The following is a 12,436-nucleotide window of genomic DNA, read 5'->3' as shown; positions in this document are numbered from 1 at the left end:
AATCCCTTCCTTTCTCTAGATAGTTGTATCGCGAAACAAGTCATTTCGAAACGAATTCGTTGGAGCCAATAAACGAAAAAGTACATCGATCCGTAATCTGTGATAGATAGAAAAATCTAAAAGATAAAGCATCGTGAAACGTAACTGCGATAACATCGATTGCTTGATAATTGCATTTTTACTTACTATTACCTGTATTTTCTATTATTATCCGTACATACGACGATTTCAATCTGACGATTCGCTGAAATATTTGACCGGTTAATACGAATTTGTGGTCGGTGACGCGGCCAAATACAAAATTTGTATTTAGTCGTTTCTCTGACCAGAGGATAGAATTTTCAATGCCAAAACGATTATCTAATTCTTAATCGAGTAATGCAAGTACCGGTGCACGAGAACATGTTCTTTCAGCGTTTTACCCGCGTTTAACGAGTACAGATGCGAGTGACGAGCTTTTTTCTACCATATCTTTTATATCAAGGGAAGATAAAAAGTTTAATTAGAAAGAAAAAGAGCGTTCATCCAAAAGAGCGTGCGTATGTTTTTAAAAGAAGTTTTTCAAATACTGCTATAACTGATTTTCCCGCAGATGTCGCCGCATTCGTCGCAAAATCGTTAAATTCGTCTGTTACTTTACCGGTATATGATACATGTATCCGTATCCAAGTCACCGTTATGCGAGACTCGGCGATTTCGGTAGCTGCATGGTAGCTCCATACCCGCTAAAAACCCCCATTTTCGCTATTGAAATTATATTTCTCTTCGCTCATGCGCTCTATCCTTATATACGGAAGATGATATATATATATATAACGATAAAGAGTGCAACACCGTGACGAAAGCGAATATTTATTTACACGTATATACATAAATATCGTAAATAGGATAAATGTACGTTTTAGGAGGAAATAAATCTTTTGGTACATACGTTCCAATTGTCACAAAGTTTTTGAATCCTTTGTAGGATGTTGTTAGGAAATATAAGAGATCGTGTATACTCGTTGATCGACTATGGAGCATGTTCGTTGCTCGAGGAGATTTTTCGTGTACGCTATTGCGACCATGTGGCAGACACGAGTATTCGACAGTCACAACCGGTAGAATGCCAGAGTCACAATTGGAACGTGGAACTGGCGGCGAAATAGGAAGAAGACGATCGGTTCTCGGCGATATTCCATATTAAATATCCGAGAACGAGGATTCGCTCGCGGAACTTTGCAGCAAGCTGTTATTCGGCCGAGTTATTCGGTCGGTTAAAGCGTAAAGTTAAACGCGGAGTTAAACGTTGATTTTTCGTTCTATTCTTACAATTTGTCGACGGACGCGACGATGTCGAACTTTCGAAAACTATTTTGAAATTACCTTGAGAAACATCGGAGAGGCGGTGATTAAACTTTTGAAAATTAAACCTTAAACTTTCAAGGGCCCGTCCAACGTTTGACAATCGGTTTGAACAAATAAATAATTGCCGCGTCGACATAATTCGTCGATTATAATTACCTATATTGTATATAAATCTTACGCTTGTACATTTTAAAGTACGAATCTTTACGTAGGACGATGAATGGCTCCGTCACTTGTCCTTTATCTCGAACGAGTGATCCAAAGTAAGTTATCTTGCTGCAATGGGAAATAGATGTCGATCGTTTTTATCAAATAACAAACTGTACTGTACGCTGGATCAAAGTAGAAACGTAGGATGCATACCTGAAAGTAATCCTCAATTTCTTGAAGCGTGCGATTTTTCGTTTCCGGTAAAGCAACGTAAACGAATATTGCCTCCAAAAGGGCGGAAATGCCAAAAATTGCAAAAATTCCAGTAATGCCTACCGCGTCGCTTACCTGTTTTAACGATGCAAACGTTATTTTCGACAATTTCTCGCGATATTTTGTTGCTGTTATTAAGATTACGCGTATACAAATGGAGATATTATGTCGCACACCGTGTCGTGTCAATCATTTTTCTACTTGATGTCTAGGATTTGAGTACAACGACACCTCCGCTGACGCCAGCCGATCGTTGTTCTCCGATAAATTGAGAAAAATCAAGTCAATCCTTTCTACTATAAATCGATGAAATCGATGAAATCGATGAAATTACACGAGTACATACTATAACTATAATCATTTTTTAATCTCTCGTAAACATTTCAAAAGCGTCATTTACGTTCAAGTATCCTTGCTATATAGTATGTTTGCTATATAAATAAATGATCAGGCGTTAAATCTTATATAATCGTGGACGTACCGCGGGGAAAGATTTTGTAACTATAAAGATGAACAAGTTGAAAAAGAAGAAATTGCAACCACCGCCAATTCCTCGAGCCCTTTGCGGAAGTAACTCGGCAACCATTAACCCTGGAAATGTCATCAATCCCATGGAGCTGACTGCCACGTAGGCCAACAGAAAAATACCAACAACGTAAACCTAAAATATACGAATCTGATATAACAGGTGTCGCATTAACTACATAAATCTACAACATTTATGATAAATAAATAAAAATGTACACTCACGTCGATAGAAGATTCTTGCTGGATCAATAAATATCCCGCGAGGACCAAGGAAGCGAAAGCCGTGCCCACAGCAGAGAACATTCCTAGATATCTTCTATTTATTTTCAACAATAAAACGCTCGCTATCGAACTAAACAAGACCCTAGTAACGGCCGTAATTACCGCTGCCAAATAGTTATTTATTCTGTCACCACCTGCGTATAACGAAATAGGTAGGCATAATCAGAATTATGTAATTAATATAATAATAACGTATGTATGTACGAAGCGTATGGGATAAAACCGACGTCTTTCTTGTTTTCTATCGATTACAACGAATAAAATTTGTTCTCTGTTCTACGATATCCACTGGATCTGGATGATCCTTACAGAGTTGCTCGTTTCAAACGCAACAATTTTCGCTCGACAAACGCAATTGTGTACACTCGCGATTATTCTCTAAAGACATGGTCATCGTCGGTATTTGTGATTTTAAATCACTTTAAATAACCGTCAAATGTTTAAAGGAAACAGTCTTTTATTTAGAATTGCTGCACAAATTTGCCGCGTAATAGCAGATTTCGTAGACGTTCCTGAAAAACAAATACACCAGAGTAAACGTGGAAACACCTTTTTGCAATATGAAAACTTCAGAAAGAAAATATTAACCGGTAACGTGTGTATCACGGCCGGTTCAGGCTGCTCTTGGATTCTTGGATTCGACTAATCGTCCAAGTAGAACACCCTTTAATCATTTCCAATTAGCGAAAAGTATAGCGAAAATTGCCCGGTTTGAAACATTTTTTTCAAGTTCCTTGTTAAATCGTAAAAGAAATAGATATCTTTCGATGAAAGTACTTTTCGCGTTGGTCGTTCGTACCGTCGAATATTCGTTTTTGAGACGAGAAACTCTATAACGATAGGAAATGAACTCTATAACTGGCTCATCATTCGATGATTAGATATTCTAGAATTCGAATCGATAGCGTTACGAGAGCATTTAACAATTTGCTTTACAGATTAAGAAGTCGTTAGTGTTTGGTATTTTCTATAAAACGTGTAGCTGTATATTAAATGCATAACGATTCCCTTTACCGATATCTTCGACGAGATTTACTGCATAGAAAACGATGACAAATGTCCCACTTATTAACTGAAGAATATTAAAGATATTGATGATGGTTAGTGGTTTCAAAACACTAGGATCGAGGAGCGTAGAAACGACGGAAGAAATTTGTCCGAGCCGTGACGTCGTGGTCGTAGCCGTCCGTGCTAAATCTGTTTTCGTTCGAGCTTCCAATATTCTCATTTCGGCGTCAACCTTTCGCAAATATAAACGTAATTTGTAAAAGTCAACTTTTCATCGTAAATTCATCATCGGCTTACCGCAAGGGACGCGACACGTCGCGTGGCGTCACATTGCCAAAAGTAAAATAAAGTTTGTCAAGAAATAATAATAACCGATAAAATTTATTATTCGGCCGTTAATTGACTGTAAGAACGAATAGTTATTGGATAAAAAAAAAAGGCTCTCGTTGTAGAAACCATTTCGCTAATAGGCTCGATCGCTGTACATATCTAATAATAGAGGGTTTTTTAAATGTCATTTTCCCAAATGGCAAACCGACGATACATTTTCTAAATGCACTGATTATCACGATAAAACGAATTTCGATTCCGTGACTATTTTATTAAAATATCTATACGTACGTATACATATTGTACTTACCTGTTGCACGTTACCTCCTCTCAACCACAGCAACGCTTTTCTCGCCTTGTCGGGTTTCTTGCGGCTTACGAGCCAAGCAGGACTTTCCGGAATCAGGATTAACGCGATCAGTGCTGTTATGGGAAGAACGGATCCGCAAAGAGCCACGACGTCCCACGTAAAACAAGCTCCTAACGCGTAAATGATGACAATACCGAGGCAATAAAAGGTGAGCGTGCTTCCTGTCAGAAATCCACGAAGCGTCGAATCAGCCGTTTCACCCAGTAACACCTGTCAGACACGATGATTCCGAGATAAATGTCTCAAATTTCAAGATAGATAGAATTCTTAAATTAACAAAATACTAAAGAACGAAAAAAAAGAAAAAAAAGTATAGATGGATTTGTACGGTAGATCGTACGTTTGCGTGACACGAATATGACAACTAATAGATTATACATATACGTATGTAACGTGGACAAAATATAAACGGATAAATATAAACGTCAATGATGATTGAATAAAACTCGAAGGCTAATCCATAAATAAAAAGTCATTGTACGTATTAAAGTTAATTATTTACGTACGAAAAACAAAAACAATTTGTCCATCGACGAATTTGGCTGAAGAATGAAAAGTTTGTTACGCGATTGAAAAGGGAAATGATGGATACTTCCTACCTGAGCTGGTACTCCCATTAGGCCGACACCAAAACCTAGTATGACTCTTCCTATCAAAAGGCAGGAAATGTTTTTAGCAAAACCTATGACGAACCATCCAACGAACAGCGGTACCGCTGCAAATTGTAAAGATCCACGCCTGCCGATCTCGTCCAGCAATGGGCCGGACACCAAAGATCCGACAGGTGTTGCTAGACTATGAACCGAAGCTGAAACATAAATAGCAAACATACGCTTGAACGCAAAAGAAAAATTACATTTTTGCCGATTGCTCTTCGATGTAGCGGACTTTAAGCCGGAAAATAATTCTTCCGAGTCTTGGCGCAAACGAGGCAGCGGACATCCAAGAGTAACGCGAAACAATGTCCAACGGTGTATCGATTCGAGTAACGGATTAAGTTACCGATTAAGCAAAGTTACCGAAGCGAGCTCGACGAGGAAAGAAGTAGCGGGCAATAGGAGAAATTGGTGCTCTACGCGGGATTTTCGTAGACGGGTCCTGAGTTCTTCAAATTCTTCAAATTGTACAAACTTGGAATAATGAAATTATGAGACGCGAACGTAACAGTACCGTGTTGTGTGTGGCGAGATGACTCGTCTACGAATACAGTGGCAACGATAAACCTGTGTAGTAAAGTTCTGTACGCAAAATGTCAACGATCACAATGGGGACAAAACATCTCAGAGATTTCGATTATGGACGGCGCAAGTGGCCAGTTCCGACAATCGAACGGAATAACCGAAATAGCGGCGATGGTAGTTTTCTGAAAAGTCAAAGTCTGTCGAAAAGACAAGGTAGATTCGTCGTCTTGCTTCGTAGTATGTAAAGGTTCAAGATGTTACGAGATCTAGCATTATCGAACGTAATTGAGAAATTTATTTTGAAACAGATAGAGGTACCTATCCAGGATCCAAGTTGCCGATCAGCGTACATCGTACCATTTTCTTCGGCCAATTGCGGTAACAAAATTGCGCTGTAACCAATTGGCATCCCTCCACCGGTTAGTAGCAATAATACCGCACCAGATACCAAGCACTAAAACACAAAAAAGATGTTAAAAATCGAATGAAAAAGATCGAATGAAGAAAAGAATCGAAAATAGAAAAGTATACTTGAAAAATGTTTTGCCATAATAATACTAATTTTTCGAAATATTTTAAACTTGGAAAAATCGGAGAATCGAAAAAGGAGAAAAAATACGCGTTACCTAGATACCAACACATTTGAACAACTTTTTCCTATACACGTGCGTGTATAACCGGAAGTGGTCGGCTCGATTTTCCAATTATAGGCAACGATATCCCGTCGTAATCCCCTTATCGGTGCGTATTAATCTATAGAATACTCGCCTCGCGATACATACATACGCATAGGGAAAAGTTGTTTACAATATCGAACTTGTAACATATTTGAGAATCATCGAAATCCGAGCTGGCTTCTTTTCTGTCTGAATACATATTTACCTAAACGAAACATTTTTCAAATAATCAAAAATGATACTTGTTTTTTTACTTTCAAATCACACTCAAAGGTATCATGGAGGGTTTCATCGTTTCATTGTTATCGTATTATCATCAATATCATAATAATATCTATCAATAATATTTGTTAATACTGTTTCTTAATATACTATACTATACTATACTATACTATGCTATATACTTAATATGCTTGATAAATTATCGCTATCATTATTTATTTACATTACTATCTCTTTGGTTAACTTCTATATCACATGCATATATGTATGTATGTTATGGAGAAGAGAAAATGATGAATTTGCTTCTTATGTTCTTTCTTTAAAGACAGTGTCATTTCGTACGTCTAATAGAGCGCATACAGCAATTTGATTTAATTGGAATTAATTCAGCGACAAGAGACCGCTGACTTTTCAAACTATTCTAAAATTCTAAGTAATTCCTTCTGTACGTAGTACATTTTATTAATAATATGTGTTTATTAATGCACCTCACCTGTGCGAATATACCTTTGGAATTTGACGAGTAATATATCGTGTCACATTTTTCGTCCAAAGTGCTATCTTTATCTCGAGTATTATTATTTTCAATGTCTTCGCAAACATCGCCAACCTGTATTATCTTTGCATCGTAATTGGCTGCATGGTATCCTAACATCGAACGGTGTTCTTCCCTAAAATAGCAGCATTTGACAAAGAAAGGAAGAAATCTTTTTAAATATACCATAACTTTTGTTATATCGATGACATCGTTTTTCAGCCTTTTTCTCCAAGTAGCACAATTTTACATTTAGAAAGTTACACGAGTTATAGCGTAACCCATATATGTATGTATACTTGTAGTTAGACTACGTAATATATCTATCTATAGATATAGACGATAACAAAGTTAAACACATCTACATATTCAAGTTATCCTACTTGTTCTCCATATTCATTAAAAATAACGAATTTTCTATTCTACCGTTTGTCTTAACGATTTACTATTTAGAAGAAAAACGCTGAAAACTAATACAGAGCATCAACAGCCTGGATGTAGATAGAGGATGTCTTGGTTAGAAGATATCAACTGTGTATATACGATAGGCGAGTAAGTTACGATGAAAAAAGATGAATAGATAAAAATGAGATAAAGATAAGTGCATGTAGGAATTGAAGAAGCATACACAAGCGTATACATGTATGTACCTGGTTGAGAAACTTGCGATATCGAATTACAGTTAGATGCGACAAAATATAGAAATATACACGTACTTTCCAATATTTGATATATTACTCTGTATACGGTTATGATTTGTACGATCGAATGCCCGTATTAGCATAAGAAACTTATTATTCTATAATCACAAGCATAGAGATATACGTGTATAGCTTATTATACCATATACCTCTATGAACAGTATACGGGCACAAGCGACAAGGTCAACGAATGCAATGAAAATTTATTACATATTCGTTGTAACGTAAACTACGTTTCTACGATGATTGTTGCTCGAAATGCATAATACAGCGATATAACATACCCTTCTGGCGGCGCCATACCGAAGCAGGTTTAAACAAATTCAAACTGTTTAATATCGATCTTTGACAATTCTCACGATCCGTCACTTTGCTAATTAATAATTCGATCACGTGATTTAATAACTTTGCGCTTTGTTGCTTCTTATTTGCGTTTTTATTTTCTTTATTATAGTCTCTGATATGTTTGACTTGGCATGAAATAATATTTCGTTAATGGAAATCTTTGATATATAAATGACGAAGAAAACAGTGATTTTCACTCAATAAGACGCGTTTACTATGTAATGCATTACATAAAAGTAACGTTGTCGACGTAATCGTTGTGTTCTTGCTTCTGCGCGTTCTATGTATTTTGTGCATGTCGCGGGTGTTAGTTTCCAAGCTAATTGTAATTAAATATTTGGATAAAAGTCAGATGAAGTTTCAACGGGCCATTTCATTCAGCTTCTAGATTCTCGATTTTACATTCTCGATTATAGATTCTACGTTCTACGTTCTTATTGAACTCGCGCCGGATGACCTTTGATCGACGACGTTCCCCATATACATATGTATATGTATATGTATATGTACATATATTCGAACGTTTACTTCAAATTTTTGCATTTTAACGAAACTTTTAAGCTATCGTACTTGGTAGTTTTACCTAACTTTGAGTTTCCACGGTTTCGTAAGACTTTGTTGTGGATTAAAATATTAAAATATATCTGTTTCTTTGGTACAATAAGTCGCAAGTTTATCGATCATCGTGACTGTGAAATGTGAAACCCATCTTGACTCTAGTGCTTTAATAATTCTATGACTTTCCTTTCATAATCGATTCAGATGCTGCTGATAAGCTTGTAGAATCGTTTCAACCTCTCCGATTTCGATGACTTGTAAATACGTTGGTAAAGTTTAATATTTCAAACAACTTTTTTCCTATACGTATAACCGTCGATCTCTTAATCGAGCTTAGTTTGCGAGATGTTCTCTAAAAAACTGCACATATCGCTACAGTGTATTTCTACCTATAGTTGTGCATCTATGGCTGCGTATGCGTCGCTATTGGTTGCCGGCCGCTTATCTTCCGTCCACAACCGGAAGTCGTGCGAGCTTAAAGTCTTGAAGCACAAACTATAAATGTTTTTCGATTCGGCATCCTCACGACGCCCGAAACACATCACAGTAATATCATTTATTTATTATTTATTATAATATTTATCAATTATTCGTTTGCCTACTATTCGTACAATCGGTCATTATTTGCAGCCTCGCGACGACCGACGACCGACGACCGACGACCGACGACCGCATTGCATATTTTAACCAAAAGCCAAACCCGGTACATTGATATTCGTTTTTAGTTGAATTGACGAATTGCGACAGACATTCCTCGCAATCACGCATATGCGTTATATCGTTGTGCACGCGGGTTTTGTGCTCGGCCGATCCTCGTTTGCAAACCGAATGAAGCAGAGCGACGGACAGAAAACGCATACGCTGTCATATACGCGCAACTATAGACAGAGATACACTGCATACATGTAAATGTAAATATATATTGCATAAAATGTAATTACGTAGGTTATACGTATAAAAGAAAGTTGTTCAAGATGTTTATTTTCCTAATATATTCAAAAATCATCGAAATCGACGCTGCTTAAGATCATTAATCTTAATTTATATGCGAAATATTAACTTTCATTCAACGATGTTTTTGCTTTTGAAATTGTGGATCTTAACGAATTACAAATTTAAACTTTGAGATAATATTTGAAACGTACATGGTAGTTATTATCGAGATATGTATAATTTTGCGTGCTGAGCTAGGTTAAATACGTGGTAGAGATACTCGACGTCTGGAAAACAGATGAATGTAAACTGTTTAGTCGGTTAACGGTCGGGTATGGAAGAAAGTGCTGAGACGCGTGCAAGTGTGTATCGATGAATATTCTAGAAATCGTCCATAAAGTAAATATACGACTATACTAATATCGATTCCAAGTGTAAATTCAATGTTCCCATAACGATATTTCGGCCATCAAGATCCACAATTTTCAACAGTTATATAAGATTTACGGATTTCCCCAATGATAAATTTAATAATTAATCCGATAGATAACTACCAAGTGTCTTTGATCTAGATAATTATGGACTATAACGTGAAAGACCAGTTTTATCTGCAGCCTCTTGTCTTGGATGTCCTTCTGCCGTGATATCCTTTTTCAAAAAAAAAAAAAAAAAGGAAAAAAAAACGAAAAAAAAAAAAGAAAAAAGAAGAAAAAAATCTGTGCATAATTGATATGTCTAACTGAATTCTTTCTCAAGGAAAGGTAGAATCACGATAAGCAAAGCAAGCAAATTGCAAAAATACGAATGGTCAAGCTGTAGTTTTACTGTTAAGAAATCAAATATTTCCATCATAGAAAGAATCTCTGTCTCTTCTAACTGTTGCTTATTACCACTTTACGAACGTATGCCTATATAATAGGGACGACTCTATACATTCCTTGAACATGCTATACCGATATATACTTATGAAGAAACGTTACGAAAGAATGATACATTTTGCTTGCCATTTGATAGGAAATAGATTTACATTTTAAACGTTTATGTTTTAAAAATAACAATTATTATCACTTATTGTTAGAGGCAAGGTTTTCTTTTTCATTCTCACACACCCACCGCTGCAACTTTTAGTACTTTTACTTTCTCATCTTCACAGTAGTATTGTATTATATCCTGGGCAACGTTTATCGTAATTGTAGAAATTTTCCAATTATTGTGAGACGAGAAATGGACACCATCGAGAGAAGATAATTCAACTGTTTCAAGAAATAATTAACAAATTCGATAGTTTCACTGTGCGTGCATACGAAGTAGAAAACCGATACGAAACGGAAAAGCGATGAACGATAAGTAAACGATTCGTTAGAGACGCGCCGGATCTCGTTTGCCTTGGATCACGTTGGCTCAACTGAATGAAACATTCCACCATACGCGCTCTTATAAGCCACTTACTTCAATTAAATCCCTTTCTCGGCGTTCATCGTGGGCACGCTAGACGGCAGAGCGACCATTATCTCTAAGTGGCTTACCTTCAGCAGGAAATATCCGGTCAGAAAAGATCAGTTTCAACTAAGATCAACGGAATGACAGTGATTCTATACGAAACGACGGGTCGAAAAAATAAAATAACCTTTTTCCATTCAGACTTTCGTACGGACCTCTCTTTTCTGTATACATACGCGTGTTGATAGCCAGTCAGCGGTTGTTTTGTCGTATTTTAGATGCTTTCGAATAGAAATCTACGCAAATCTGATCGATCGCGACAAAAACGGTCCGTCATTGAAATAAAGTATGATTTTATGCGGCCATCAAAAATGAACCATCAGATGCCGAGTTTATTCGTCTGATGTTCAATAACCTTGACCCGATATTCGAATAACTGACTAGCAAGGCTAACGACTCAACTTGACCGATTACATTAAGGCTACTTCGTGCTCGCGGTCAACCGTATAAACCGTATCTTTTTTTTTTTTTTTTTTTTTTTTTTTTTATATATAGAAAATGACCTAGAACGTCAACTACTTCGTAATACAGGCAGTGAAAGTACACCGAGATACGATCAATTTTCTTCCATATTCGTTCGTGACATAATTATATATAACGTTAAATAAAAACGAATAATCGTTTGTACGATTAGCAATTATCTCATAAATTCTATCGAGAATCCTTCGAGATTTCGAATTTCAACTTTGTCTTCCTTTCCTTTAGAAAAAAAAGCTCTGTAAAACTCGAGTAATTCAATTTTCAACAATACGTCATTTATATTTCTATCTATTCAGGGTAAGGTATAATTTAATGTTCTGATTTGATTCAGCAGAATCATAGAACGGGATAGATATTACGCCAACTTTCTATGTATCGATAGCGGTAAGAACTTTTATTCGCCAATGATGTGCAACATTGCGTGTACGTAGATTTTTCTGATTGTATATATCTCTTCTCTAGAAACCATCCGATAGATACTGTATACTGTTACTGAATATTGTTTAATAATTCAATAATATTGGTCGCTTTTTATACCGTAAAAGTTATCGTAATTCGTCGATTTGATAAAATTGTCGTTAAAATCTGTCTCTCGTACACATTTTGTACACGATAAAAGTAAGTGGAAAGTAAATCCGCATTCGCGGTCAGAACACGGTTCGCCTTCCGGACCTTCTACGATTTCAAAAATATGCACAGTGAGCCTCTCACTATGTACACTTTATGACCCAAGATTTGATCTAATATTCCCAATTTGTATAATATAAAACACATAGGTATAGAAAATATTAAGCTCTAGAAGATGAAATGATTTTATAAACATACCCTCGGCGATTAATTTTCAGAATCTTTGATTTTATTCACCCTGATTTACTACATCACACTGAAAATGTTTTATCTCATTCAATCGCCGCTCTTTTCATTTTCTTTATACGTATAATCCTGAAAATTTATAACGATGTACGATTACTCTGGAATTTACAGCTTCTTTTATAATTATGTAATAAACTCGTATA

At 36.3% G+C, this 12,436-nt stretch overlaps 1 protein-coding gene and 1 long non-coding RNA gene across 10 annotated transcripts; one reads left to right on the top strand and one right to left on the bottom strand.

Annotated features, from left to right (window-relative positions):
* Positions 1 to 836: 836 nt before the first annotated feature.
* Positions 837 to 10,873, bottom strand: LOC126922826 (facilitated trehalose transporter Tret1-like). 9 transcript variants are annotated; one of them, XM_050735759.1, is made up of 11 exons: positions 10,434 to 10,871; positions 7,889 to 8,268; positions 6,862 to 7,039; positions 5,788 to 5,923; positions 4,888 to 5,096; positions 4,229 to 4,498; positions 3,595 to 3,820; positions 2,521 to 2,714; positions 2,252 to 2,431; positions 1,711 to 1,845; positions 837 to 1,623 (listed from the first exon to the last, which is right to left on the bottom strand). In XM_050735759.1, the coding sequence occupies exons 2-11, from the start codon at positions 7,903 to 7,905 to the stop codon at positions 1,588 to 1,590; spliced, it is 1,581 nt and encodes a 526-aa protein (XP_050591716.1). In that variant the 5' UTR covers positions 7,906 to 8,268; positions 10,434 to 10,871; the 3' UTR covers positions 837 to 1,587. The 9 variants fall into 9 exon arrangements, with proteins under 9 accessions (XP_050591716.1, XP_050591718.1, XP_050591719.1 ...); XM_050735761.1 differs by having other exon boundaries at positions 7,889 to 8,229; XM_050735762.1 differs by having other exon boundaries at positions 7,889 to 8,074.
* Positions 8,268 to 9,390, top strand: LOC126922866 (uncharacterized). Its single transcript, XR_007712967.1, has 2 exons — positions 8,268 to 9,053; positions 9,233 to 9,390. It is a non-coding gene; the product is annotated as an uncharacterized LOC126922866 (long non-coding RNA).
* Positions 10,874 to 12,436: the final 1,563 nt, after the last annotated feature.

This window comes from Bombus affinis, chromosome 12 (assembly GCF_024516045.1).
Source record: "Bombus affinis isolate iyBomAffi1 chromosome 12, iyBomAffi1.2, whole genome shotgun sequence".
NCBI lineage: Eukaryota > Metazoa > Arthropoda > Insecta > Hymenoptera > Apidae > Bombus > Bombus affinis.
This window is presented reverse-complemented; position numbering and strand designations above follow the sequence as displayed.